This window comes from Mycothermus thermophilus (genome assembly GCF_041956435.1).
Source record: "Mycothermus thermophilus strain CBS 625.91 unplaced genomic scaffold VTJ04scaffold_8, whole genome shotgun sequence".
Lineage (NCBI taxonomy): Eukaryota > Fungi > Ascomycota > Sordariomycetes > Sordariales > Chaetomiaceae > Mycothermus > Mycothermus thermophilus.
In genome coordinates this window covers 230,988-257,935 of record NW_027191434.1, presented here as the reverse complement: position 1 = coordinate 257,935, position 26,948 = coordinate 230,988, and the positions used below count along the sequence as shown (strand labels likewise).

At 57.8% G+C, this 26,948-nt stretch overlaps 11 protein-coding genes and 3 non-coding genes across 14 annotated transcripts; 4 read left to right on the top strand and 10 right to left on the bottom strand.

Annotated features, from left to right (window-relative positions):
- Nucleotides 1-559: 559 nt before the first annotated feature.
- VTJ04DRAFT_10580 (uncharacterized protein) lies at nt 560-864 on the bottom strand (the record flags this gene model as incomplete). The annotated part of the gene is made up of 2 exons (XM_069358335.1): nt 560-754; nt 805-864. The coding sequence occupies 2 exons, from the start codon at nt 862-864 to the stop codon at nt 560-562; spliced, it is 255 nt and encodes an 84-aa protein (XP_069213909.1).
- Nucleotides 865-914: 50 nt separating this feature from the next.
- On the bottom strand, nt 915-2,091 carry VTJ04DRAFT_10579 (uncharacterized protein; the record flags this gene model as incomplete). The annotated part of the gene is made up of 2 exons (XM_069358333.1): nt 915-975; nt 1,043-2,091. The coding sequence occupies 2 exons, from the start codon at nt 2,089-2,091 to the stop codon at nt 915-917; spliced, it is 1,110 nt and encodes a 369-aa protein (XP_069213908.1).
- Nucleotides 2,092-3,063: 972 nt separating this feature from the next.
- On the bottom strand, nt 3,064-6,327 carry VTJ04DRAFT_10578 (uncharacterized protein; the record flags this gene model as incomplete). Its single annotated transcript, XM_069358332.1, has 1 exon — nt 3,064-6,327. The coding sequence occupies one exon, from the start codon at nt 6,325-6,327 to the stop codon at nt 3,064-3,066; it is 3,264 nt and encodes a 1,087-aa protein (XP_069213907.1).
- Nucleotides 6,328-8,277: 1,950 nt separating this feature from the next.
- VTJ04DRAFT_10577 (uncharacterized protein) lies at nt 8,278-8,520 on the bottom strand (the record flags this gene model as incomplete). Its single annotated transcript, XM_069358331.1, has 1 exon — nt 8,278-8,520. One exon carries the CDS (start codon nt 8,518-8,520, stop codon nt 8,278-8,280), a length of 243 nt encoding a protein of 80 aa, XP_069213906.1.
- Nucleotides 8,521-8,588: 68 nt separating this feature from the next.
- VTJ04DRAFT_10576 (uncharacterized protein) lies at nt 8,589-9,385 on the bottom strand (the record flags this gene model as incomplete). Its single annotated transcript, XM_069358330.1, has 3 exons — nt 8,589-8,913; nt 8,978-9,301; nt 9,357-9,385. The coding sequence occupies 3 exons, from the start codon at nt 9,383-9,385 to the stop codon at nt 8,589-8,591; spliced, it is 678 nt and encodes a 225-aa protein (XP_069213905.1).
- Nucleotides 9,386-11,335: 1,950 nt separating this feature from the next.
- On the bottom strand, nt 11,336-13,315 carry VTJ04DRAFT_10575 (uncharacterized protein; the record flags this gene model as incomplete). The annotated part of the gene is made up of 2 exons (XM_069358329.1): nt 11,336-13,251; nt 13,306-13,315. 2 exons carry the CDS (start codon nt 13,313-13,315, stop codon nt 11,336-11,338), a joined length of 1,926 nt encoding a protein of 641 aa, XP_069213904.1.
- A 1,239-nt stretch (nt 13,316-14,554) lies between these two features.
- On the top strand, nt 14,555-16,267 carry VTJ04DRAFT_10574 (uncharacterized protein; the record flags this gene model as incomplete). The annotated part of the gene is made up of 2 exons (XM_069358328.1): nt 14,555-14,821; nt 14,894-16,267. The coding sequence occupies 2 exons, from the start codon at nt 14,555-14,557 to the stop codon at nt 16,265-16,267; spliced, it is 1,641 nt and encodes a 546-aa protein (XP_069213903.1).
- Nucleotides 16,268-16,572: 305 nt separating this feature from the next.
- On the top strand, nt 16,573-16,663 carry VTJ04DRAFT_t162. The gene has a single exon. It is a non-coding gene; the product is annotated as a tRNA-Phe (tRNA).
- A 109-nt stretch (nt 16,664-16,772) lies between these two features.
- Nucleotides 16,773-16,864, top strand: VTJ04DRAFT_t163. The gene has a single exon. It is a non-coding gene; the product is annotated as a tRNA-Phe (tRNA).
- Nucleotides 16,865-17,288: 424 nt separating this feature from the next.
- Nucleotides 17,289-19,195, bottom strand: VTJ04DRAFT_10573 (uncharacterized protein; the record flags this gene model as incomplete). The annotated part of the gene is made up of 2 exons (XM_069358327.1): nt 17,289-18,790; nt 18,853-19,195. The coding sequence occupies 2 exons, from the start codon at nt 19,193-19,195 to the stop codon at nt 17,289-17,291; spliced, it is 1,845 nt and encodes a 614-aa protein (XP_069213902.1).
- A 972-nt stretch (nt 19,196-20,167) lies between these two features.
- On the top strand, nt 20,168-22,698 carry VTJ04DRAFT_10572 (uncharacterized protein; the record flags this gene model as incomplete). Its single annotated transcript, XM_069358326.1, has 9 exons — nt 20,168-20,543; nt 20,615-20,751; nt 20,821-20,894; nt 20,959-20,967; nt 21,037-21,134; nt 21,217-21,785; nt 21,871-22,124; nt 22,214-22,439; nt 22,519-22,698. The coding sequence occupies 9 exons, from the start codon at nt 20,168-20,170 to the stop codon at nt 22,696-22,698; spliced, it is 1,923 nt and encodes a 640-aa protein (XP_069213901.1).
- A 491-nt stretch (nt 22,699-23,189) lies between these two features.
- VTJ04DRAFT_t151 lies at nt 23,190-23,293 on the bottom strand. The gene has a single exon. It is a non-coding gene; the product is annotated as a tRNA-Val (tRNA).
- Nucleotides 23,294-23,806: 513 nt separating this feature from the next.
- Nucleotides 23,807-25,684, bottom strand: VTJ04DRAFT_10571 (uncharacterized protein; the record flags this gene model as incomplete). The annotated part of the gene is made up of 3 exons (XM_069358325.1): nt 23,807-24,881; nt 24,941-25,217; nt 25,279-25,684. The coding sequence occupies 3 exons, from the start codon at nt 25,682-25,684 to the stop codon at nt 23,807-23,809; spliced, it is 1,758 nt and encodes a 585-aa protein (XP_069213900.1).
- A 25-nt stretch (nt 25,685-25,709) lies between these two features.
- Nucleotides 25,710-26,146, bottom strand: VTJ04DRAFT_10570 (uncharacterized protein; the record flags this gene model as incomplete). The annotated part of the gene is made up of 2 exons (XM_069358324.1): nt 25,710-25,997; nt 26,057-26,146. The coding sequence occupies 2 exons, from the start codon at nt 26,144-26,146 to the stop codon at nt 25,710-25,712; spliced, it is 378 nt and encodes a 125-aa protein (XP_069213899.1).
- Nucleotides 26,147-26,948: the final 802 nt, after the last annotated feature.

Sequence of the window (26,948 nt, the reverse complement as noted above, 5' to 3'; positions counted from 1 at the left end):
CGACGGAATGGCTCCTGACCTCACGCAATCTCAAACCACCCAAGTTCCCATCCAGAACCTGGAACTCAATCCAGAAGTCACTCACCAAAAGAGGAAGAAGGTAAGTGCCCAACTCACCCCTCCTGAATCTTCGCTTGGCCCCTCCGTGCTTGCGTGCTCCACAGCAGTCATACTGGAACCCGTCGAGATAGAAGGTATCCAGGATTAAGGGAGGTAGATCTAGGTCGACCGGGCTGCAGCATCAACGTGGGATCCTCCAACAAACAGCCATATATCCATGTACGTCGAGCATTTCCACACCCCGTTGTTTGGCCGCCTCCATCCAGCCTTGCATTACCAGATCTAACCGCCCAACACTGGTGACGCATGGGAATAGAAGCACGACCCCTGACACGCAATGTGTGTGTCACCAGGGCAAAAATAAAAGAGGCACAGTAACTATGGACACACGGACCCATACCCGGCATCTTATTCCGCCCATGCTGAAAACAACCTCTCCCGAGAGAGAGAAAAGAGACAATAACACAATAATACATCGCCATGCAAAGAAACACTCAAGTTAAACAAACAAAAAAAGACCAAACACAACCCCGATGACGCCCAAACACCTTAACCAGCCTGTGTCCCTTCCTCTCTCCCCGTCCCGACGCAAACAAATGCTCGGATAAATGATGCCCCTGACCAAGGCTGGGATGACAAGAACGACGACGATGGTGGTAAAAACACCAGTGAAAGGCAGGTTCAGGTAGTTCCTCTATAAAAAGGGAGGACCAGTCCCTCTATGGAGAGGCACACCGAACGAACAACCCACGACCCAAGAAAGGAAGGAGAGTGGCGTGATGGTCTATACCGAGAGCCCAGCATGACAAACCCGTAAGCCGGCTCCGCTATGAAGGCTGTCCAAGGGGTTTTGTTTATTCCGACTTGACAGTCTCGATGAGCCCCTCGGTCGGCTTGACGCGTTGCGCCCATTCCCTGTACAGAATCCAGTCAGTCACCATTCTCCAAAAACAAGCCCCAAAATCCGGGAGGATCTACTCACGTCCAACTGCCATCATACACCTTCCTCTTCTCGGGCAATCCATACCCTGCCACGCCCAGGGCCGTATCAACAATGCACGCCGTCACGCCCGTTCCGCAGGTCGAGACGATGGGCTTCTCCGGATCCACTCCCTTCTCCTTAAACACCTGCCTCAACTTCTCGGGCGGGAGGAACGTCTTGGTCTCAGGATCCAGGAGGATGTCAAATGGGATGTTGATGGACCCGGGCATGTGGCCGGACGGCAGACCGGGGCGCGGCTCCGGGGCCTTGCCCGACCACCGACCGTGCGACCGGGCATCCAGCAACTGAACGCCACCACCACCGGCCTCCTCAGAGCCACCCTCCGCTTTCTCCTTGCCGCCGAGGTTCTGCGCAGCAATCTCGCGCACCTCGTCAAACTCGGCCACCTTGGTCTCGTCCAGCTTGGGCGGGATGGGATACATGCTGCACTCGACCGTCCAGACGTTGCCCGACTCGATGGGGAACCCCTGCTCCACCCATAACCTGAAGTTGTCGAGTATGTGCACCTTGGGATGGCCAAACACCTTCAGCGTCCACGCGGCGCGCGGGGCGCTGAAAATCCCCAGCTCGGCGCTGTCGTACACCACCACCGTGTCCTCGTAGCGGATCCCCAGCTCGCTCATGGCCTCGGCAAAGTTCTTGGGGTTGGGCAGCATGTGCGGATACGGGCTGCGCTTGTCGATGACCTTGTCGATGTCGAAAAAGCGCGCCTTGGGGATGCGCTTCTCGGTAAACACCTGGATACCGGTGCGGCCTTGGGGGTCGTTGGGGAGAAACCATGAGGCGCAGAGGGGGATGACGCGCGACTCTCCGGGAGCGGGCGGGGAGGAGGGGGAGGAGGGGCTCTTTTTGAGGGCGTCGGCGAGCTCTTGGGGCGTGACGAGGTAGTTGCTAAAGGAGCGACGGGCCCCGAAGGCGGCGGCGGCGGTAAACCGGAGAGATGCCGCGGCCGGGCGACGGAAGCTTTGGGCGCCGCGCTGCAGGAGCGAAGAGCGCAGAGGGAGGAGGAGTGCAGCCGAGGAAGCCATGGTTGTTTTCCTTTTCTTTCTTCTTCCCTTAAGGGCGTCGTTGTTGATCTCCTCGGTATGTGCTGACCAATGTAAATGTGGCGTGTGTTGCGATCTTGCAAAATCCTGCTGCGAACACCTAGCCCCCAGGACGAACAAAGTTTTGCCGGAGTGCGAGACGAAGCTGCAGCGGGCTAACCGACAATGGCTTCGACTCGAGGGTGGAATTGGAGGTTACTGGAGGCTTTCTTTGTCCATTGAGCCTCTCAATGGGGCCGAAAATGTTGTAGAGAGTCGAAGAGGGAGTGACTTGAAGAATGGTTGATTGAGGGTTCGTGCTCGAAGGAGGGGCAGTTCGACTTGCCAAACAAAGCCTGAGATTGCAAAAACCCCCGGGCCAAATTGGGTCCATTCCGGGCCCAGGTCCGGGTCCCTTGTCGGGCCATTTTGCTTGGAGAAGCTTGGGCCAAGCCGCCGCACCACCACCCCCCAGATAAGGACTTCGACCATGCAGCCTGATGCGACTGTACATACAACAACACCACCACCACCACCAATCTTCCCCCGCTCAAACTCGTCACGACATCTCCAGCCCCTCCCCGGAAACATTAACCAAGATTTCAAGTGAGCATTGCAATACTCATGGGTTTATGCCCAAAAAGACCAGTTTCCATCTACCTCGTGGCATCCATCTAGCTACCAAATCCCGTATGATACCTATATCCTTCCTTGAGCCATGGTCGCCCCTAAACACCTTCCCTCTCTTCCCCCCTAACCACCAAACCTTCTTCCAACTCCAATGACGTGCGTACATGTCCGTCCATGACATCATGTTGTCATTTCCATGTACATTTCCATCAATGAAATGAACAAGAAATATATGGAATCCAAAAAAGGTCATCACCATCTCCTCCAAAAAATCAACTATGTACTCAAAATCAAAGGGTCCCTTACCCCATTTCTCTCCTCTCCATATATTCAGTCCACTCTCCCTCACGAAGCCGCAATCCCCAACCCAACTTTTCCCCCTCCATACCCCCCTCCCTGACCACCCTGCTGCTGCCCTCCCGCACCCTGACCTTGTCCACCCTGCAACCCACCACCACCACCACTCATGCCCGCTCCGCCGGGTACGCTCACTCCCGTCCCTGTCCGTTCCCTTATCCTCCTCCCCTCCATTAATCCCCTCAACCCGCGCTTTTGGAGGCCAATGACGCTGCTCAAATCTCCCGTCCAAATCTCCCTGCCCGACCCGCGCTCGCTATCACCCAGCTCCGACGCGCTCCACTCGCTGCCGCTGACGCTCGCCGTCGCGCTCAACTCGTCGCTGCTGGGCCTGGCACCTGCCACCGAAGTGCTGATGCTCAGCCCGGTACCGCCGCGGCTGGCGCTCGATTCGGATCCCGCAACGCTGCCTGCCGTGGTGGTGCCGGCGGCGCCTGCAGACGCACCCGGTTCGGCAGAGCCGTTGCCGCCCAACCCGTCGAGCCCGACCGACGTGGGGAAGAAGTTGGGATTGAGGGTGCCATCGATACCACGGCCGCCACCGGCCGCCATGGCCGTTGCGTTGAAGACGGCGGCGGCGTTACGGCTGTCGAGAAGGCCGTGGAGACGTTCAACCACGGCTTCGAGGAGGCCGTCGATGCGGTACGGACGCGCGATCTGGAGCAGGCTGCACAACGTGACAGGTGTGCAGAGTGGCGAGCTCGGCGGAGGAAGACTCGACGTGTAGAGGAAGTGCAGCAAGGCGCGGACGGTGAGGTACGTGTGCGGGAGATACAGGCAGCGAGGGCGGCTGTTCGGAGGTAGAGTTCGCGGGGTCGGAGCTGTGTTGATGGCGGCAGGGTCGACGGGCGTTGAGGAGGCGGTGCTCTTGCTGGCAACGCTGCTCCCAGAGTACGCCGTGGTGCCGCTCATGCCACTCACCGTCGAGGGCGTAATGGTAAGATTCGAGAGGTTGGAGCTGCGGACCGAGCTGCTCGCGCCCGAGACCGAATTGGATCGCAGAGTCGCAGCGTCGCTGCCGTCTTGCGTGGCTGTCCCTTCCCTCAGCAACTGCACAAAGTACGGCCCCCACCTCCTCGCGACGATCCGCGAGTTGACAGGTATCCGCTCCCCGTCGATGCACAAAATGTCCATATCGGCGAGTTCGCGCATGGCAAGCGCCTTTTCTCCCAGCTCGTCCGACGCCTTGCTGTGATACCGTCCACCGGCGGTGTAACCGGCCTTGCGCGCTAAGCTCAGCCCGGGACCCGTATAAGGGCTGCTCGCGCTGACGAAGCCACTCATGGGAGAGGTCTTGCGCGGGTTATCGTAGAAACCAAAAGCCTCTAGCTCAACCATGCACACGTTCGTAAAATTAATCCGTCGGTGGTTATAGTCGTCAACGAGGCTGCGCTTGCGGTTACCCAGCACAACGAACGTGTTGCGCCGATTCCACAGGACGCCGCGATTCCAGCTGCCCTGGCTGAAGACGGCACCTCCGGCATCGATACGGCTCCACGTCATCGTCCGCAGATCCAAGGCCCAGAGGGCGTACTCCTGTTTGGACGAGGTAAGATAGGTACCGCTGACCACAAAGTGCGTGTCGATGACGCCGCCGTTGGGGAAACGCAACCCCGGCGGACTGTAGGTGCCGCTCATGGTGCGCTCCGTCAAATGACCGTCCGGCGACCGTATCTGCAGCTCGAGCTTGACATCGAGGAAGTTGTAGTTGCTGTAAATCAGCATGCTCGACCCTCCTTCCCTAGCCTCCGGGCTCACGCCAGGAATGTCCTGTCTCGCCGTGTTCGGGAACGTCTTGCCGAGCTTGGCCGTGACCGACGGCGGTAACGGAGCCACCACGCTGCGATACGCGCCACAACTCTTCCCAAGAGGTTGAGTTGACACCCACTTGAGGCTGCGCAGGTTGAACACGCTGATCTGCTCAATGTAATGATTTGATGCGTCCTGACCACCGACGATAATCATCTCGGCGCCGCCAGTGCCGTCGATGTTGATGCCGATGCGGCCTTCGTTCGGGTTGCCGGTCGAGGGGTTGTGCTGGAGGGCTGAGAGCGGCGCCCTGTGAGAAACAAAGGTCGCCGATGACGGTAGGATGCAGGCGCAATGCGCATAACGCCCCTGCGGCGCATCGGTCGTGGGGATAAATGTCCATTTCTTGGTAGGAACGTCGTAAATATAAATATCGGACATGACGGTAACCTCGGGTTGCTGATCCGGGGGAATGTTTTTTTGGTTTGTTGTCGGTGACATACCGCCGTAGCAAACCAGCTTCGTGTCTCCCAGCGCGCACATTGAGTGGAAGTACCGTGGTGGTGGGATATCGCCTGTGGCCTCGATCTTGGTCCAATGGCGGCGGATCAAATCCAGCTCGTAGAGGTCCGAGGTCAAGGGCGCAGGTCTATTCCTGGATAGTATCCTCCCGCCAAACACGTAGAGCTTATCCCCAAGAATCGTTGTGGTTGCTCCAACCAGGGGATGGGGTTCCCTCCCTGTCGTCCGGTGCACGTTGCACATCAAGCCAGAAAGATGTGCTGACGGCGCGGTCGCAGCGGCTGAGGCGGCGGCGGAGGACGATCCGGCAGACACGGACTGAGATCGAGGCTGGTTCGCGCCCGGCGAAGGCCCCGCTGACGCGGGGTTGGAGCTCTTGGGGGTGAGGTTGTCACCGCGGTCATCTTGCCCATCCTGCCTGGTTTGGTTGTTGTTGGCCGACACGTCGTGGGCGCCCCTGGCGTACAAGCCGCCGCCCATCTCGGCCGACGCCGAGTCCATGGCGGGGGATGGGTTGTATCGTTGGGGCTGAGTCTGCTGGGAAGCTCCAGAACCGACTGCGGAAGCTAGGTTCCTCGCTTGCAACGGGAGAGCAATTGGCGAGATAGGAGAGGCTGGTGAAAGCTGGGGCGGCGGGGGTTCGGGCAACGGCTTCTTGAGACTATCCTGCAAGCTCAAGCTCCTCGCATGGTGCGGTACAGGCGGGCGATTGGTCCTTTGTGGGAGGGGGGCAGAAGAGGCGGAGGGCTCAACGGTTGGCACCTGCGGCTCCGAGGGTCGGCGACCGGAAATATGCGACGGCTTTCCGGGGTTTATCTTTTTGAAGCCTCGAAGGGCGGAGGACAAAAGTTCGGGTCGCGACTTGGGTACTGCGGAGCGGTCGTCAAGGTCCGAGTCGTAAGGGCGGGTGAGGTCGTCGGTCCCGGCCTGCGGCGGCGGCGGCTGGCCTGGATTTCCGGGGGTTAGTCCATAACCTGACATCCCGACGCGCGGCGGGAGGCAAGCGCGCAATCGATGCGGCTACGCAGAACAAAGAAGAATGGTAGTGTCTCGGTGGTTGTTGGGAGTCAATCGTGAGGCTGAGTACGTGGGTGAAGCGGTGGACAAAAAGAAATGCATAAGCTAGTTGCTGCGGACAAAGCCTCGTCCCAAGCGCCAGGTCCAAGGCGGTGGAAGATGCAGTCAGCCTGGCGGGAGCTATTCCCAATCCTGGCTGTTGGCCCGGCTGCCTGGGGCGGGAATCCACATCCAAACCCAGCAGCGATCGATCGACGGTTTTGGCGGTTTTGATGCCTGGTCGTGATATGACGTGGAGGTTGGTGCCGTCACGGGAACGGCAACCAGTGTGTCACAATAGGGAACCAAGACGGCGCCTAAGCGAGGCCGGGGTGCTCCTGATTTTGCGGACAGCAGGCCGACCGGGGGTTTGGAGGAGGAGGACCGAGTCGGAACGGCGATGCAGCAGGTGGTGAAATGGAGGAGCAATGCTGTTCAGTTCATCGGGGGGGAAGTCCGGTGAGGCGGCCGAGAGAGAACCCAATGCCTGAAAAGGGGCGGGGGAGGGGGAAAGTGGAAGAAGGGAACCTGGAGGTGGGATTGGGATGGAGAGACAGGAAGTGGAAGCGCCGGGCGAAGAACAAGACCGAGAGCAAAGCAAAAAACGGTGGTATCACCGCTCCAAGACGTACCTGCGAGGTTGCGGTATTCTTTCAGGACGGATCCAGTGAACAGCGGACACTGGACAGATGAAGGGTCCAAGTGTCGGCGTGGTGTTGTGTTGTCACCGCACGGACGGACGGCCTTTTGGCAGCGAGGGGAAGAAAGGAGGTTAGGTAGTAGAAAAAGAGGGGTTCAGGGGGGAGAGATGGAATGGAAGTGACGCCGAAATGAACGCGGTAGCAGTAACAAGATTATCAGTTATCGGCAGCCCGATGATAGGGAAGATGGATCAGATGCCTAACGGCTAGTTTGAAGACCGAGTCGACTAACAGATAGTGTAGGTGCTGCCCCTGGCAGTCGAACGGCGATGGAAGCAAGCAATCGACCCCTCGTGCTTCTGGCGCTCGAGCGGCGTGGAGTTGATGCACGAGCTGGAAGCAGGACCAGAAGGTTTGTTGGTCACGTTAACGCTAGCAACAGCGGCAGCCCCTGGGCAATGTCACAAAGCGGGAACCTCGAAGGGAAGCAGACGCACCGCCAAGAGAAAGGAGATGGAAGAAGTCGAGAGCATCGAAGACGGGACCGCACGAGGCATGTCTTGGCTCCACTTGTGAATTGGCTCTTTCCCCCTCATTCGTGCTGTCTTGCGGTTTGGGTCAAGTGTGGGGTTGGAGGCAGGCGTGGAAGAGGGGGCAGCCGGGCCATGATTGGCCATGTCACGCACGGACCAGGGCATCAAGGTGCTTGTCTTGTGCCACGACAGCCAATGGGACAGAGCAGAGGGAAGAAAAGGCCGGGGAAACCTCCCGGACTGTGCACCGTTCCTGCGCTCGAGTTGGAGTTCATCCTTCGGCTTGACTTCCGGATTGCGTTTCGGTCGCGGAGGCCAGTCTGACGTCGTGTTGACTTCACTTGACAGGAACAGGTAAAGAGTGCAGAGGGCCGAGGATTCTCCGTAGGTATGAACTCGACCGTTGAGCACCGCCGGGGACCCGAAGAGAGGGATGTTGATGTTTCAATGCTTCATCGGAACGGCCAAGTCCCGGCGGGGCGGAGAGGCCCGACCTCCAAGCACCTGGCCGGCCTAGACTGCATTCTGTCACAGACACGTGGGGACCAGAACACCGGGACACCAGAACACCAGCACGCCGTTCCGTTTTCACTTCTCATTGCCAACAGTTTGCTTTGCTTTGCTTGTCTCTGCTTTACAAAACAAAACAAGGTAACTACTAGGTTCATCACAGGGTGGCTCGCAACCAAGTCCATTATGGTTCAACACCCATCAACCAACGCCTCCGTCCTCCCATCCTGACCTGCATGATCATGATGCATGCCCGGCGTCAGGCATTTCATCCAGCTAGGCTTCAGCTGCTGCCGCATATTCATATGCATATGAGACTGAGCTGAGTTGCCGGCTTGGCCTGCGTTGATATCCATCCATTTGCTGTCCACATGCCTGAGCACAGGTCCAGCCTGGACGAAAGTCTTCCCACGGTCCCCCTTTCCAAGGTCCATGCGAAGCTTGCTCCATCATCATCATCACTCAACCACAACCGCCCTCTCCCACCGCCGAGACCATTCATTTACTGAGCAGGCAGCGGGGTGAAGCGCAGGTACGGCTTGACGGCGCGGAGCTGAGGGAACAGCTTGGTGGCCTCCTCGCCCTTGATGGAAGGGTGGACGATGACGTCGTCGCCGGGGACCCAGTTGACAGGGGTGGTGACGCGGTGCTTGTCGCCCGTCTGCAGAGAGTCGATGACGCGGAGGATCTCGGCGCTGTTGCGGCCCGTCGACGCCGGGTACGACAGGATGGCGCGGATGGTCTTCTTGGGGTCGATGAAGAAGACGGAGCGGATCGTGAAGGCGATGCCCTTCTCGTCGACGTTGGTGGTGTCCTGGTAGTCGAGCCTGGGTGTCGCGCCGTGTCAGTGTCTTTCTCTGACTTGTTCTGTTGCTTGTCTGGAGCACTCACATATCATAGAGGTAGGCGACCTTGCGCTCCTTGTCGGCAATGATGGGGAACTTGACGAGCGAGCCCGTCACCTCGTTGATGTCCTTGATCCAGCCCTCGTGGCTGTCGAGGGTGTTCGCCGACAGGCCGATGAGCTTGACGCCGCGCTTGGCGAACTCGGGCTCGAGGCGAGCCATCTCGCCGAGCTCGGTCGTGCACACGGGCGTGTAGTCCTCCGGGTGCGAGAAGAGAATGACCCAGCTGTCGCCAATGAACTCATGGAAGTCGATGGGGCCCTGGGTCGTGTCGGCCTTGAAGTTGGGGGCAATGCTGCCGAGACGGAGGCTGCGAGCTGGTTAGTCTTTGGGAAATGGTTTGGCGAGAAGACGATATGACGTACGGTTCCGCGCGCTCCGGGGGATTGGCCATTGTGTCTGTCTGGTTGGTGTTGATGGAGAGGAGGGTATCACAAAGTGTACTTGGACAAAGAAGTTGTCGAGACTCAACGGGGAGGTTTGAAGAGGGATGGATGGATGAGCGAGTGAACGGACAACTCAGGTCAAACGGGAGGGGACGAGGCCTTTAATAATCCATTCCTCCACCCCCAAGACCAAGACCTGGACCTGGACCTGGACCTGGACCTGAAGAGACGGGGGAGCTCCAGTTCTCAACAGACAAAAAACCCCTTCCCTTCCTGGTTCCTCCGTCTCCTCCTCCTCCGCGGGCCGGATCAAAGTGGATGTGGCCACATTACGAAATACTCACAGTATCTTTCTCTGCAAGTCTTGTCCACCCCCCTCTCTTCCGCGCAGAGAGCTCTCTTGGCTGTCCATCGTGTCCAAGCCACCATGGACGCCTCGCAGCATCACATTCATCCCCCGCCGCCTTGGCCGATTGGAGAGCCATTGACATGTTCAGTTGCCAGCCTGTGCTGCATCGGGTAGTAGTATTGTCTAACAGCCTCCTTGGAGTGATGTGAGGTCAATGTACAGAAAGTGTTGTTCCTGCGGGGCATCCGTCCGAAAGCTACCCCTCCATCCGTGGAATCGGCGATTAGGTCACCCCTCGGTCACCCCTCCACCCCTCCATCTCCTGTTCCAGTTTCTTGTGGCCGAGGTGGGGTTCTCTTGCTCCCCGCGCCCGTCCGCCGGATTCGGATTGGCGCTGCAATTGCGCGATCCGCGACGGGCGTCATTGGACGACATGCACCGCCCGCCTCCATCATGTCATTCGGCGCCAGGTTGCGTAAACTCTGTTGCGTTTCGGTTTTTTTCTTCTTGGTCCTTTTTTTGTTCGCGAGTTGGAGAGTGGGGGTTCCCCCAAGCTCAAAGTCTTGTGTTGAAGAAGGGTTTGATGTCACCGGCGCCCAAAGTTGAGTCCAGGTTGGATACATTGGATGCACGGGATGATGCATGTGCGGCAAGTGCTCCCGTTTTTGTGTCTTGTGTCTTTGACGCCGTCCGAGAGCGGCATGATGAAGTCTTGCTGAACCTCTCCGCGACGGCCGGCCAGCTTCGGCTCCATGACGACATCCGCTTCCGCAGAGAGCGTGTCACGCCAGGTGTCTATAATACCTAAGCGAGGTTGGGGAGAGTTGACAAGGTTGTCTGTCAACTGTCATCCTCATATGTGCTTCGGAGATGTACGGGTCTAGAACCAGAATGAAACCCTCTCCGGCAACTCCGGCCTTATACTCCGTTCTTTGTAGTTCTGGTCTAGGATGAAGTCTTATGACAGGAATACGACAAAGCTCTCCGCGGGTTTAGGAACTTACTGCCCTTACAGACTCAACCTCACACCTCATTCGGCCCTGGTGTTCAACATAACGGGAACACGAGGTCATGAGCTTGGCGCGGCAAGGTCTCCGGTGTACCTGAAGTATGTATGTACATACAGCAAGCGTCTGCGAGATCCGTCATGATCACCGGACCCGGGCACCAGAGCCGGAATATGTTCCGATCGCCGGCCGCCGACCCGCCGCCGAGTGCCGACCTCGCCTTGCTGATTCCCGATAGGTACTTCGTACTCCGTCACATCAAGCTCAACCAAGCTACGGAGATAAATACAATCTCGACGGAGATAAACTTACAAGGCTGATGTCTACCATGTACCATGCAGGTTTGTTGTCATCTTAGTTGTCTATGAGCCATTGATCCGGCGTTTCACCCTGGTCAACAACAACCAGACTCTAAACACTAGCATGGGAATGACGACACGAGACACCTCTTTCGTGGAACTTGGTCAAAGCAAACATAGAAATTATCAATACTCGTAATGCACATGCTCTCTACCCGCTACCCTCATGAGGTGTCAATGCTGTCTCATCCAAACAACACCATCCGATGCACATATCATCTAAGTATTGTAGGTCGGGTATCCTCAGAGTTTAACTCCCCCACCTGCCAACGCCCTCCAATCCTCCACTCCGAACCTCACATACGTATCACCCCTGAGCCAAAATAACCCGTCCTTGCCCGTCTTATCCGGATCAACCCCTTCCCTCCTCAGCCCCGTCTTCTGCTGCTTGTTGGTCCCCGTAGTGTGCGCGCTCCCATCCCTCAACACCCGGAGGAACAGCGGCAGCGCGTACTTTGGTAGTCCCCTCCTGACGTGCTGCGCCAGCGACTTAAGCGCGTCCTCGGTCGGCAGCATATCCTTTTGACTTAGGGCGTTATCGTGCAGCACCACCGCCGCGCAACCGGCACGTCCTTCGTGCCGCGGCACCTCGACGCCGTACACATTCACCTCCTTGACCGCCGGGTGCAGCCCGACGACCTGCGCCACCTCGGCCGTGGCCACGTTCTCGCTCTTCCACCGGAACGTGTCCCCGATACGGTCGGCAAAGTACACCCTGTTCTGGTCGTCCCAGCGGAGCACGTCGCCCGTGCGGAACCAAGCATCGCCCTTCTTGAACACGTCGCGCATGATCTTCTTGTTCGTCGCCTCCTTGTCGCCGTAATACCCCTGGAACCGCGACTCGATGTTGCTCGCGGGAAGCTTGAACAGCAGCTCGCCCGGCTCGCCTGGCGCCACGCGACGGCAGAAGCCCGTCTTGGGATCGCGTCGCGGGAGCTCTGTGTCGTGGTCGACCTCGACCAGCGCGAGACCCCAGCCAAGCAGGATGGAGTAGAGCGCGCCGCTGCGCCCGACGGCGCCCATGCTCCAGTCGTTTCGCGACAGGTTCCACGTGCCGAAGCTGCCCTCGGTGGCGCCGTAGAATTCGGCAATGGTGGGGATCCCGAACCGGTCCTTGAAGCGGTTCCAGACGTCCGGTCGCAGGCCGTTGCCGAAGGCGACGCGGACTTTGTGTTTGCGGTCGAGGTTTTCGCCCGTTTCTGGGTCGATGCGCGGCGGCGCTGAGAGGAGGTACCGGCAGGTCTCGCCGACATATTGGATGACGTTGGCCTCGTGCTTGCGCACATCGTCCCAGAAGTGGCTGGTGGAGAATTTTCGGCTCATGGCGAACGTGCCGCCCGCGGTGAGGGTGTGCGCGAAGCCCAGGATGAGCGCCGTGCTGTGGTAGAGCGGCATCGCCGTGTAAAACACGTCCTTGCTGGTCGTACCAACCCAACGCGACGTGAACCCAGCGACGATAACAATCTTGGCCCATGAGACGATGGCGGCCTTGGGCAGGCCGGTGGTGCCGCTCGTGTAGACCAGCGCGGCCATGTCGTTCCCCGACGCGATCTCGCGCAGCTCATCCGGCGGGCGAGCAGCCTCCTGGGAGAGCATCTTCATTTCCAGCTCGGGGGTAACCACTTCGAAGGACACCCCCTCGAGCTCGGCGCGCACTTCGTCGGTGACATTACCCGCAACGACGGGGTCGACAAAGACCAGGCGTGTGTTGGCCTTCTTGATGCAATGCACCAGCGGCTTGCCGGTGAGGTTGTAGTTGATCAGGGCAGGGGTGGCGCCGATGGCCCAGAAGGCAAGCAGCAAGAAGATGAAATTGTCAGTGTTTTGGAAGTCGAGCGCCACCATGTCACCCCTCTTGATGCCGCGGTAGTTGCGGAGCCAGTTGGCAAAGCGCAGGACCGTATCGTAGGCTTGCGCGTATGTGTACGACTTGTCCTCGAAGCGGAGGAAGAGGCGGTTGGCCGAGGACTTGGAGGTGGCCAGATCCTCGAGGCGGTAGAAGGGGCTGAGACGGCCGCGTTTGCTCCACCAGAGGGACTTGACGAGAGTCGGCACGATGGCGCCCAGCAGGTCCAAGTCGTAGCCGAGCAGCATCCTGGCGTTGAGGTAGGCCGCCGCGGCCGCGATGGCCGGGACGGCGAGGGGCAGAGGGAGCGGCACTGAGGGCGGTTAGCCGGATGTGTTTGCAATATGCGTGCTCCTTGGACACTTACAGGATGCCATTTCCAGCGCCAGCTAGGTATTGATCTCGAACTATGTCTGGGCTATGAGAGCAGTTGATGAAGAAAAGATGGCCCAAAAGAGGCGCTGGGCCCTGAGTAAGGTACTGTGGAAGCAGATGCGCCGATCAGTGCACAAAGAAGAAAGGGCGCTTGATGCGACAGAGGAGACAGAGACCAGGTAGATATTACGAGAAGGCGGTCAGCAGTTTTCCTCAACAATTATGTACTACTGTACTGTACAACCAAGCGGCGGTGTTGGAGTTTATGTCGAATCTCATGTCCCACCTGGATTCGGGAATTGGAAGTCCAGATCAAGTCCGGACCACGCGGACAGTCCATGTTCAAGTTCAACGGGAGACAACGGCGAGGACAGGGATCCCGGCTGAGATGTCACGCTAATGTCCCCAGATTTGGCGCTTTTAGAGGGGCCCAGCTGGAATGCGATTTCCGGCCAGCACCAAACGACAATTCGCCAATTCAACACGCTTCTTCGCGCGATCAGAGCACCCAACTCCCGTCCTGTTCAGTCTTCTTCTTTGCCTCCAACAATTGGTCAATCATCAGAGTGGCGGCTGGGAACCTGCATGTCACACAGAGTTGGTGTTCATGATGGCCGACTTGTCAGGGAGCTTTTTTGATTGACACAGATGTCTTGGCTCGTGCAAAGAGCCGAGGTATGCAACTGTGTTGCATCAGAAATTGGCTGCAGACTTCAGAGTTGGGTGATGTCAGAGACCATTCTCCGTTGCGGGGCATTGCGGTTTGAGGAACACATGTTCATGGTGTGATGATGCGCAGATGGGCGCTTCAGGTTCAGAGCCCAGCGAGGCACGCCATCTGCAATTGCAGTGAAGTCTTGAAACTGTCATCTCGACTCCCTGACAAGGAGTCCGGAGCAACATCCTTGTGAGGTTGACACTCGTTGACGATGAGACCCTGGCTGAGAGAATTGACTCTCTGCGGAAGCCTCGGAAGCTGGAGGGTTGGTTGAGAATTTCCATGTGAAGAAGAGCTGCAAGAACTGCCAAGACTGGATTCAGGAACAGAAAGAAATCCAGGGTTAGGGGATCGCCTTTCATATTACGCTAGCCCGATCTAGCCAAGGCTGCTCCGCTGCCATCAGGGTCCACGCTCCACATTTCCGTTGGCATCTCCTGGCGATGCACGGAGGAACCCGTGTCGTCGAGCCCATCTCAACATCCACAAGACGGGCATCTGGACGGGCAACCGTCTTGTCGCCATGTCGTCTCAACAGCCCGCCGACCCCGGCGCGGCACTTTCGGAAGTCAAGGACACTAGTCCCAGCGTTGGAGAAACCAGCACACCGACAAAGGGCAAAAAAGAACCACCCCCTGAGAAGCCGTCTGACGTGCGCCGCCGCAGCTACATCATCCTCTCCTTCTGGTTGATTGTGCTATTGCTCGGCCTGCCAATATGGTGGAAGACAACAACAATCTACCGGGCTGACCTGCCCTTACAGGAGATGCTGGATTGGTCAGACGGCAAGGTATGTTGAATCCCCAATGGTCTGTCTGCCCGACCCGCCCGGATGCTCGCTGACATCCCACCTCCCTCCCAGGCCTGCCGCCCCGTCTTCCCCCTCCGGATCTCCATCCGCGCCGGTGCTCTCCAGGACCAGGAGGCCCAGAATCTTCTCCGTCTCACCCAGCATGCTCTCGACGACCTGAACGACTTCTCGGGCCATCATCTGCGTCTTCAGCTCGCTTCCCCGTCGACCACCGCCAACCACGACCCGGACAGCGTGCTGACTATCCGCCTGGTCCCCGGCGACGCAACCACCGCTACCTTCGATCCCCACGAACCTATCCTCGACATCACATACCCCCCGAATGCCGTCCCGTCACACACAACAACTTCCTCTCCGCTCGCCACCTATGTGGCCACCCAGCTGCGATCTGCCTTTGCGGAAGAACAGGCCACCATCTCGTACCTGCTCTCAACTAACTCGATTCCTTCGGACCACCGGCCTCAGGGTCTGTCCCCTGATGTTGCCCAATCGCTGTCCAAGCGCACAACACGGTCGCTGCAATATGCGCCGACTTACCATCTCACCTTCTCACTCTTCACGAGTGGCTCGTTACCAAGTAGCTGGGACATCGAACGGGCCATTGCCGACTACATGAAGCCGGTGCTTGACGTGCTCTCGCCCATCCACAACTTCACCATTGACACCCAGGTACAGCTGTATGCTACCCCAGGCGTGCAAAACCAGGTTCTCAACAAGGAGGATCTCTCATCCTTCATCAACGCCGCCGAATGGCCCCTGTCGCCTTCCATCGGCGGCGCCCCAACCATCAACTTCGTCATCTTCATCGGCAACCAAACTATCGCCGCGCCAGAGCCCGGTGCTGACTCGTCCCGCTCATGGCTCATTCCCCAGTGGGGCGCCGTCTACTTGCTCCCTTTACCAGCCGACACCAAGCACGTCTCCGCGTCCGTCCTTAAACAGCCGCTGTTGACATTCACCTCCCACCTGCTCGCGCTCACTGGCGCCCCGACATCTGGCTCCCTGCCTCTTCGCCTCTCAACCCTAGGGCGCATCCGCTCCGCTGATCTACTCTTGCGCGCCTCCTCAACCTTAGGCTCCCTCGCCCGCCTCGCCCTCGCGCTCCCCTCCATCTCCATCCCCCCGCGCGTCGCCGACGGCGTGGCCACCACGATCCAACACCTCCGCCTTGCCTGCGACTCGCTGGGCACGCCAGACGGGCTGCGGCATGCACGTGTGGCCGAGGCGGAAGCGGAGCGCGCCTTTTTCGAGAAGAGCATGGTTGGCCAGCTGTATTTCCCCGACGAGCACAAGGTTGCGGTGTATTTGCCGCTGCTGGGGCCGGTGGCGGTGCCGTTGATCATCGGGTTGGTGAACGAGCTTAAGGCGTGGGTGAAGAGGAAGAGGGAGAAGAGTGCGGTGGGCAGGGAGAAGAAGAGTGAGTAGCGGGAGGGGAAAAAGTACCTACCTGAGGTATGGCGGGAGGATTGAATGGAGGCGGGGTAGAATTTGGTTTGGTTTTGTTTTTGCAATGGAAATAATACAATGCGTTGCTTTTCTTGTCTCAATTGGATCCTAGGGATGAGTGGTGATACCCTGTGAGTAACATACATGATACGTATCTTAGAAGACGACGACCATCATCGATCAACGTCAAAATGCAGGTTGTATGGTTTGGGGAGGTTCGGGATGGGAGAGCCCTCTCCCCTCAAAAGTGGGCCAGGAGTCCTGGGAACACCAACAATTCGGAAGCGGCTTTAGCTCAGTTGGGATGAGCGTTAGACTGAAGTCAACTTCAGGAATTCAATCTAAAGGTCCTGCGTTCGATCCGCAGAAGCCGCAAATCTTTTGGCATTTTTTCCGGGGCACTTTTTGCATTTTCTTTTCAGTCTCATTCTGTTTCGACTTGAGGCAAGGACCGGAGACCCCACGGGCATCCAATCGGAAGAAAGCGGCTTTAGCTCAGTTGGGATGAGCGTTAGACTGAAGTCAAACTTCGGGAATTCAATCTAAAGGTCCTGCGTTCGATCCGCAGAAGCCGCACATTTTTGCGTTACGGGGGTACTTTGGGGGCTTCTCTTCTGCCCTTTCGAGTTCTGAGTCCATGTCCTTTGGAAGGAATAAGTTTTGGTGCTTCCAGGGAGGGAATGGGCTCTGGACGACTGAGTTTTTACACCGGAATTTTTTTTTCCCATGCCCAAACATTTATGGGGGTCAGCCAACAACACCTGGGTATACTATACTATTGATGGGAGTATTAGATTAGATCGGGGGCGCATATACTTTCAAGATGGCAGGATACTTGATTTGTCTCTTCGTCATGGTTCTTCATTGATTCCATTTCATAACTTTTGGTCATGTCACTATCCAACAACTCCAGGCTCACTAGGAAATAATAACTAGAAAATTCACACAATGCCAATCCCCTTTTCCCATCCTCTTCCTACATCCTCTCTCTTTCCGTCACTCACACCCACTCGCTCCACCTCGCGCCCTGCCTATAAACCGCGCCGTGCGTCTCAAACTGCGGGCCCTCGGCATCCGGAATATACCCGAGCTCGCACCGGTTGTACCTCACCTTTTCCTGCTCATGCTCGTAAAAGGCATCAAACCGCGGCGACAGCGCATCCCTGAGGTTCTGCACGTTGCCCTGCGGGTGCAGCGCGGCCCACGGCTTGGTGCAGGTCCCTCCCTTGCACGACTTGAGCACGAAGAGCAGCGCGTCGAGGCGGGCAATGACCTTCTCGAAGGGCACGCCGAGGAGGTGGGTAGGCGGCTTCGCGTCGGCGTGCAGCAGGTTGTTGAGCTGGTACGGGTCCGTCTTGAGGTCGTACAGCTCGTGCTCGTTGTGGCACCACACGGCGTAGTAGAAGCTGTACTCGCGGCTGATGACGCGGACGGCCTTGTAGGTGTTGTTGAGGTAGATGCGCGTCTCGTCGTCGCGGAAGAGGTTGCCCTCGGTCGCCGCGAAGCCCCAGAACTCGACCGTGACGTGCTCGTGCCGGCTGGTTTGGGCCTCCTCGAGCTCGTGGCGGTTGAGCGGCACAGCGGCACCGTCGAAGCCGAACTGCTCGAACCCGCCGTCCGAGCCGAGGTCGACGCCCGCGAGCTTGAGGATGGTCGGCGCAAGGTCAGAGTGCGTGGTTACGACCTCGGAGACCTCGCCCTTGGGCACGCCAGGCCCGCGGATGATGAGCGGAATGTTGATGTCCTCCTCAAAGCCGCACTCCTTGCCGGGCTGCAGGCGGTGCTGGCTGATGTGGTAGCCGTTGTCGGTGGTGTAGAAGATGTAGGTGTTGTCAAGCAGGCCGAGCTCGTCGAGGCGGGTGACGACCGAGTCCACCAGCTCGTCGACCGACTGCAGGGCGCGCAGGCGCTGGCGGTAGAAGTGGTCGTTGAAGGCGACGTTGGCGTCGGAGAGGCGCGGGAGGTGGCGGATCCAGGCCGCGCCGCCGGGCTGCTCCGGGTTGAAGTTGGGCGTGCGCGGCACCTTGGCGTCGGCGAAGAGGTGCGCGTGCCGCTCAGCGGGGATGGGAGGAGTGAAAACGACCTCGTCCTCGGGGATCTTGTCAAAGTCCTCGGGAGGCACCGTGAACAGCTTGGACTCGACGTTGCTGTGCGGCGCGACGGGCGCGATGCCCAGGAAGAAGGGCCGCTCGTCGACGTGCGAGGCGGCCTCCTCCAGGAAGCCGAGCGCCTTCTCGCGCAGCACGTCGACCGTGTGCTGGCCGTGGTAGCTCTTGGGAGGCTCTCGGTTGCGCTGGTACGTGGCGTTCAGGTACATGTAGGTGTAAGGGTCGAGCAGGAAGTCGGATTGGTTCCAGCCTGCCGGGTAGGGCGAGTTGTAGTTCTCGATGGTGTGGGCGTTGAACAGCTTTCCCGTGTAGTAGGTGTCATAACCGGCCCGCTGAAGCCACACGGGGAGGTAGGCCTCGTTGAGACCCTGCTTGATGAACTTGGGATAGCCACCTGGGGGCAGAGTTAGCGTCTGACTGGCTCTAATTATTGTCAGGGACCCAAATGTCACATACCATGCGGCGGGTTCACGTCCGTAACGTTGGTGTTGTGAGCCAGCTTGCCAGTCCACAGCGACACACGGGCTGGGCAGCAAATGGCCGTGGTGCAGTAGTGGCGCTTGAAGAGCGTGCCCCGATCAATGAGATGCTTCTTGATCAGGGGGATGTAGTTGAGCGAGTCCATGTGCAGATCTTGGTCATCGGTGAGCACAAAGACGATGTTGGGCCTCTTGCCGCCATGGTGGTGGCCGGGCCGGTTGTGGTGATTGTCGCCCAAGAAGATCTGGCCATTGCTGGCGCCGCTGGCCACGGCGGCCGACAGCTGCAGGCCGGCCGCGACGACTCCTGTGAATCGCATGGCGGAGGAGATGAGGATAAGGGACAGAAGGTGGTGAGTTGGGCCTTGGTGTCCTTGAGTAGAGAAAACCACCTTCTTCTGTCACGGAGGCCGGCCGTTGTTTATGTCAATATATACTTGTGAAGCTGTCCGCGTCTTGCTGTCTCGAATCGGTCTTCAAACCCGCCCTCACGCATCCCCTCCACACACCGGCCCGCCGACGTGGACCGAGACGCCTGCAGTTCCGGCATCATGGGGATGACGTTATTGTCTCGGCCGATTGCATGGACGGGCGCGGACCCCGTTTCCTGGTTCCGACCCCGCGGACCGGACCCGTAGGAGTGGACGGAGAGGGTGACGAAGCGAAAGCGAGCCGCGACAGGGCTGGGCTGGACCCGTCCTCTGGATCATTGTACTACCCAACAGCTGCATGCCGTCGAGGTTTCCAACATCGTCACTATCAGCGCGACGTGCCGCCATTCAGGTACCTAGCACGTAGTTCTTGCAGAGTGCGGAGACTCGCTTGGTGGCGCTAGTTGGAGCAATGCGTGGAGATGAGTGGGCGTGAGCGGGTGTAAGTGGGGGATAGACGCCAGTTCAGGGGTTCCCTCGAGAGTTGCGACATCGACTTATAAATGTCGTGATCGCCCCGTCAACACTCCGACACCCCAAACCCGCTCACAACAACCACACAAAATTCACAAATTCACGGCGTTAAGGCCGCAAGTCCGGAGAAAAACGGGCATTCACCACGCCGACTGCCGATGCCGCGGTCGTCTTGGACACCAACGAACTGTCTGCCAGAAGAGTAATAATAATAACTTTGCAACTCTACCTGCACACCCCCTGTCCAGCCCGTCCTGTGATGTTACCTGTATCAAATCTTTGTGATGCAATCCGTGTCTTGGGGACCGGACCGGAGCCGGTGTTTTTGCCTCTGCCCGTCTCAAAACTCTCGTGTCCTTCCTGACCGTCTTTCGTCCCGCCCTCTCCATGTCCTGGCAGCACTGTAACTGCATCTCCAAGCTCGTCTGGTCGATACCCGAGCTCGAGGCCCCGGATTGTCCTGTCAACGGATCCTCCAACAAGAAGAAAAAGATGGCGCAGGATCAAGTCGGTGTCGTCGATGAGACGTCGCCGCTGCTTGACCACCGGGACGCCAACCTCAAGGGCAAGGGAAAAGCGGCAGACTACTATGTCTCCATCAGCGAAGTGTCTCCCCACGGTTCGCTCAACGGCGAGGTCAATGGAAACGGTGCCGTCAAGAAGTCTCTAAGGGACGACGAGGAGGAGAGTTTGGGCCAAGGCGAGCTTGTTGAGCCCACGAGGTCGATCAACGTGACGAGAATCATTCTCGTCCTGCTCATCGGTTCGTTGACCTGTCTTTTCTCGGTCGAGTCTTGAAGTCCCCATGCTAATCCAGCTATGTTGCTATTACAGGAATCTTCATAGGAAACGCTGACGGTTCCATCCTCCTGGCCACACACCCCGTCATCGCCTCCGAGTTCAATGACCTGGGCAACTCGTCATGGCTGATCACGGGTTTTGCTCTGGCCGGCGCGGCCACGCAGACTTTGGTGAGGGAGAACTCGTTGGTGGAATTCAAACAGCTGCGACGAACAGCCTGCTGACAGTTCTGTCTTAAGTACGGGAAACTGAGTGACATCTACGGCCGGAGATTGCTTGTCCTCATCGCCTACACCATTTTTGTGGTTGGAACGTGAGTTCCCTAGTCAACCCTGCCCCAGATGTCTTTCGACAATCGCATACTGACATGGCTACAGCTTCATTGTGTGAGTTTTTCCACAGAGAGCCTGCGAATCTCACCGGCACTCCAGACCACGGATGTTAACCTTGAGCAGCGCCGCTGGCCAGAGCATGTGGCAAGTCATTCTCGGCCGCGTCATCTCCGGAGCAGGTGCCTCGGGCATGGCCGGGCTGGTGTCCATCCTCATCACCGGTACGTCTCAAACAAACAGTCTGCCTGGAGAACGATGAAGAAACCCGAACACCAACTAACAACCAACCCCGACTCAACCCAGACTTCTTCCCTATCCGCGACGTCGCAGCATGGCGTGCCTACGTCAACCTGGTAGCCACCCTCGGCCGGAGTATCGGCGGTCCCTTGGGCGGGTGGCTCGTCGACGTGATCGGCTGGCGCTGGTCCTTTTACGGGCAGATCCCGCCCATCGTTCTAGCCATCTTCCTCGTCTCTATCTACCTCCCTAGCTCGTCCCCGTCTTCCTCTCCTTCTTCGTCGGCTCCCTCATCGCCTCGCCCTGAGGGGTCTTCGTCCGAAGCGTCGAGCAGAGCCACCAGCATCCGCAGCACCTCCAGCAGCAAGCTCGCCCGCGTCGACTTTAAGGGATCGATTTTGTTTGCTCTTACCGTGCTTGCCTTCTTGCTCCCCATGGAGATCGGCGGCGGGCAGTTGCCCTGGTCTCATCCGCTGGTGCTGGGCCTGCTGGCACTGAGCCCGGTTCTGTTATCCTTCTTTGTCCAGGTCGAGAAGCGCCAGCCCGAACCGATCTTGCCGCTCGAAATTTTCCATATCCGCGATGCCGTGATTTCGTATTTGATTTTGGGCTTGCAAAGCGCGGCGCAGGTTGGGGTATGTACTAGTTTGGCCTCCTCTCTTCCCTATTGTCAAAGGTTGATTCCACCAGTTTGCTAACAGTATATTTTAATCATAACAGCTCATGTTCACCGTCCCCCTCTACTTCCGCATCACGGCGGGCACGTCCAACACCGAATCCGGCGCCCACCTCGTGCCGGCCGTCATCGGCAACGCCATCGGCGGCCTGCTCTCGGGCGTCATCATCAAGAAAACGGGTCGCTACAAAGGCCTCATCCTCCTCGCAGTCCTCGCCGGCTCCTTCAGCTACATCCTCCTGATGCTCCGCTGGCACGGCGACACCAACTTTTGGGAGTCGTTGTACATCTTCCCTGGGTAAGCCTTCCCCTTCTTTCCCAACACATCCACACACACACACACACCATTAATGACATACAAAACTAACATCGAGCTCAACACTGAAGTGGCTTCGGCACCGGTGTCGCCCAATCTGCCGTCTTCGTCTCCCTCCAAGCCGTCATCACCGACCCCTCGCACCTTGCACCCGCAATCTCCTTCATGTACCTCTCCAGCACGCTGTCCATCACCCTCGGCCTGCCGCTCATCAACGCCGTCTTGCAAACCACCCTGCAACAGAGCCTGGTCAAGAGACTCGTTGCGCTGGGGTTGGGAGCGGGTGATGTTGCCAAGGTATGTGGTCTCTGTCCCAACAATTCAGCAAGGGGTTGAACCGAGTTGAAGCGACCTGGACTGACTTGATCCAATCTAGATCATCTCCGACACCCTCTCCGACGTGGACTACGTCGACCGCGTCACCGGCGCCGTGCGCGAGGCCGTCGTCGGGGCCTATGTCGACGGGTTGTGGTGGAGCCACGGCGTGTCGTTTGTCTTCTCTTTTACCGGCTTCTTGCTGGCGCTTTTTATTCGGCAGAGGCGGTTGGATCGGTGACGGAACTAAATGGGCAGGTCAGGTAGCTAGAGTAGCTTCGGCCACCATATAATACCAGTCTTTAGGTTTTCTTTGTGTGATGTATATAGTATTACACGAAGCGTTGCTCTTCGGGCTGCGTATGTGGTTGGTGATTATTATTAAAAGGTACCGTACATATTAGGGCTTTGTTACCCAGTTAGTTGATGCATAGCAAGGTTGTTGTGGTAGTATGATCCGTGGCTTGGTCGTTTGCTTGCTATGCTTGTCTGGTGCTTTGGCCGGCGTCGAAATATCTAGTCCAAGTCATCAAAGTTGGGTCGAAGTGGTTGGCTACCTGAATTTGTCAGGTTACTTTGTGATAATATGCGTGTTAAAATATCAGAGCCGGACTCTTCTAGTTTTTTAGGCCTGGCTTACTCCGTAATGATGGGTTCCTGTCGCACAGCAAATCCCCAAAGGGCAAAAAGGGATGGTCCAGGAAGAAATCATCAAAACTGTCCGCAAGGACATGATCGACCCAGGGATCGAACCTGGCACCTTCTCGGCGGGAAGCATCCCGGTTGAATTCACAAGGTTTGTGAACGAGACGTGATAACCACTACACCAGTCGACCATTTGTCAGGAAGTGCTTGGATGGTGGAGTCGTGCCGTGGGGCGGGTTGATGAGGGCTGGATGGGTCTTACAGATTTGGGTTATTATTATTTTTCTCATGACATTCAACTCCTTTGCTGAAGTAGCAGCTAGCTAGTCATCCATTGCCTATTGATCGCCTGGTACAATATCTTTCACTTATCTGCTTCTAGTATGTATTGTTCACTGTGTCCAGCAGAGCGTTAGGAGAAAATGTGATAGTAGAACAGTTATGATGCTCCTTCTCACTACTGTCAACAAGAAGCCCCTTCTCAGAGCATGGGGATCTGGTGTTGAAAATATCTTTTCCTTGTCTCTATATTCATCCAAGACTGCATGCCAACGGATCGTCCCAAGCACTTCTAAGCCAAGTACCGTTTTATCTACATCCCAACGACAGATAGCCTCCCAACCTAACTCCTGTGTAATACCCAGGAAACAGAATCCAACCCAAATTCTCGTCAAGAAACAGAAACAGACATGATTACCAACCCCCTACAGCTTTGCCTTCACACTTCTCTCCTCCAAAATCCGATTCCCCAACTGTGCCATCTCAAACTTCCTCACCTTCCCGCTCCCCGTCAGCGGCACCGTCGCCGGCACGCCATCCATTCCCAACCAAAACACGTGCGTCGGCGCCTTATGCCTGCCCAGCGCCTTCCTCACCCACTCCCGCACCTCCTCGTCGCTCGGCCTCTGCTCCCTCCCGTGGGCTGAGTCCAGCTGCAAAAACGCCCCGACAACCTCTCCGTAGTGCTTATCCTTCAAACCGACCACAATCGCCTGGCTGATGGCGGGGTGCGCGACCAGCCGCTCCTCAATCTCGAGCGGGTAGATGTTCTCCCCGCCGCGGATGATGATGTCCTTGAACCGCCCCGTGATGGTGCAGTACCCGCGCTCGTCAAAGACGGCCTCGTCGCCCGTGTGCAGCCACAGGACGCCCTGTTCGTCGCGGATCATGACCTCGTTGGTCTTCTCCGAATTGTTCCAGTACCCCGCCTGAAGTTGGTATCCGCCGATGCACAACTCCCCGCGGGTGCCGACGGGCACGATCCGTCCGTCGCGGTCGACAATCTTGGCCATGGCGTGCGGCATGATAGTGCCAACAGTGGTGAGCCGGACGTGGATCGGGTCGTCGGTGAAGGCGTTGAAGCAGGTGGGCGACGCCTCGGTGAGGCCGTAGCTGGAGGTGAACTCGCGCATGCCGAGCTTGGAGACCAGCAGTTCCATGAGATAGCGCGGGACGGGCGCGCCGGCGATGATGCCCGTGCGCAAACGGAGGCCGTCTTTTCCGGGTTGGAGGTGTTTGGCTTCCGGAAGGGCGAGGAGGCTGTCGAACATGGCTGGGACGCCGTGGACGGCGGTGCATTGTTCGGACAGGATGGCGCGAAGGGTTGCTTGGGCGTCGAAGACCTCGGCCGGGTAGACGATTTTGGCGCCGTGGGTGATGACGGCCATGAGGCCGAGCACGAGACCGAAGCAGTGGAAGAGGGGAGGGGGACAGCAAAGCACGTCGGCGGGTGTGAGACGCATGCGGTCGCCGATGAAGCGCGAGTTGTTTACAATGTTGCTGGTTTAAGGTTAGTTGGGAAGGTCTTGCAACTTGTTCACCTTCAGCGTGTTACGTACTGATGGGTAAGCATGGCGGCTTTTGGCATGCCGGTTGTGCCGCTGGTGAACTGGAGGTTGCACACCAGATGAGGAAGCACCTTGGCCTCGACCTGGTGCAGGAGGTCAGGGTCGACCCGCGACCCCTGCGCCAGCAAGTCTTGGTAGGTGGTGTATCCCTCGGTGTCACCGCGGAGGATGACCACCTTGGGCCCTGATGGCCTTGTCGCCAACTGTGAGAGCAGTGGCCTTTGGTCCAGCCGGCCAATCTGCTTTGTGGTGAAGAAGATCTTGCACTCTGTGTGCGGTTAGTAGGCCTGGAAAGGAGTCGAGGAGCTGTGGCGGGACGGGAATCATACCAGTAAAGTCCAGACCATACTGAGCCTCGGTTGGGGTGTAGGTGTTGTTGAGGATGACCAAAATGGCACCTATCCTGGTGGCAGCGAAGAAGACAGCGGCGTACTGCTCACAATTCCCCGCCATGATACCAACGCGATCTCCGACACCGATGCCCATCTCCAACATGGCGGCCGCCAGCAAGCGGCTGTGGTGGTTGAGCTCATTGTAGGTCCAGCGGGCCCCTGTCCAAGGGATGACCAAGGCTTCACGTGTGCCATGGTGAAGACATTGAAGGTTGAGCAGCTCGCCGAGGGTCAGATCGACCAGGGGCGGGTCTGTTGGGCCGAAGAGGAGGGAGGGCCTCTGAGGTTGAGGCAGAATGATGCCGTCCTCGTTGGGACGGGAGATAGGGACCCGGACTGACATGGCTCTCTCTGTCTCTATCTGCTTGTTACACCACCGACGGGCCGTGGGACGAGGCCTTATTGCAGAGGGTGTGGTGACGGTGCAGCGTAAAGGGATGAGGGAACCACAGGGTCGGAACCGAGCGGGGGAGAGGGATACATGTTAAGGGATGGGGCGGGACGACAGGGCCATATGTTGGATGCGTCTGTCGGCCGTGGTCGGCAAAGGCTTTGCAGAGAGGATCTTCCAGTGCCGAGTCGCTTGTCGCCGCGGGGTTCCGTTGCCCGTCCCTGGCCGGGACTGACAGCCACCCACGGGTCTGATCGGCTTTGATCTAATCAATCTAATCAGATGCGTGGCTGCGTAACGGGGGTGGAGGAGTCTCCATCTCACCTCCATCTTCGCAGATTCCAATCCCACATCCCAGAGTCTCATCGCCCATCCATTAGCCATGATGAGGAACTCATTTAGACAGGCTAGCATGTGAGGATGACAGTGTCATCCAGCATGTCGTTGTCATCGGGATCCTTCTCGACTGTACATGGATGATGAACCAAGCGGAGGACATGGCGTTTGCTTGTACATACGGCATAGAAGAGAGAAGCCTTTTTCCACCCGTGGACCTTCCCGAGATGCTGTCCGCACTCCACTCTGCGTCGCACTGGTTGGAAAAATTTGCTGCAGGCCCGAGGCTGGTCGCTCTTCCCGGATCAGATAACTCAGCCCGCAGCAAAGTGGTGTGATTGTGGACCGTGCTTACCCTACTTGCCCGGCAAAATGCCGCATGTGGAGGGGGAAATTGTGTGGTGGAAGAGGAAGGGGCGGCCGACGAAATTCCCAGGGGCGCTTGTTTCCCCGGATGGACAGATCTGATAACCTTGATGGCAGGCAGGACACACTCAACGAAGCATTGTTCACCCATCATCTGGGTAAGCACCTAAGGTAGGTACTGATGGGATTGAGTCTCTCTGTGACTTCACAACCCCAAACAACAAAATTATTGTCCAGCTGCCACAGCAATTCCGAACCAGAAACGAGAACCCCCAGGAGGTTTCTCCTCCGAGATCGCCCGCCAAGCCCGCGTTTTTATCTGATCCGCAGGGCTAGGTAACATTAAAGTTATCAGATCTTGGCTGATGTTCTCATTGGTCACCCTTTCCACCCCCCCCGGATGTCTTCGGCATGGCTCTCGATGGCACCTCAGGAAACGGTCGGCAGGGCGAGATGGGGGCCTTGTGAAGTGAAACGGCAGAGGAGCCGGGATCCAGTTTGTCGGTCTTTGTCG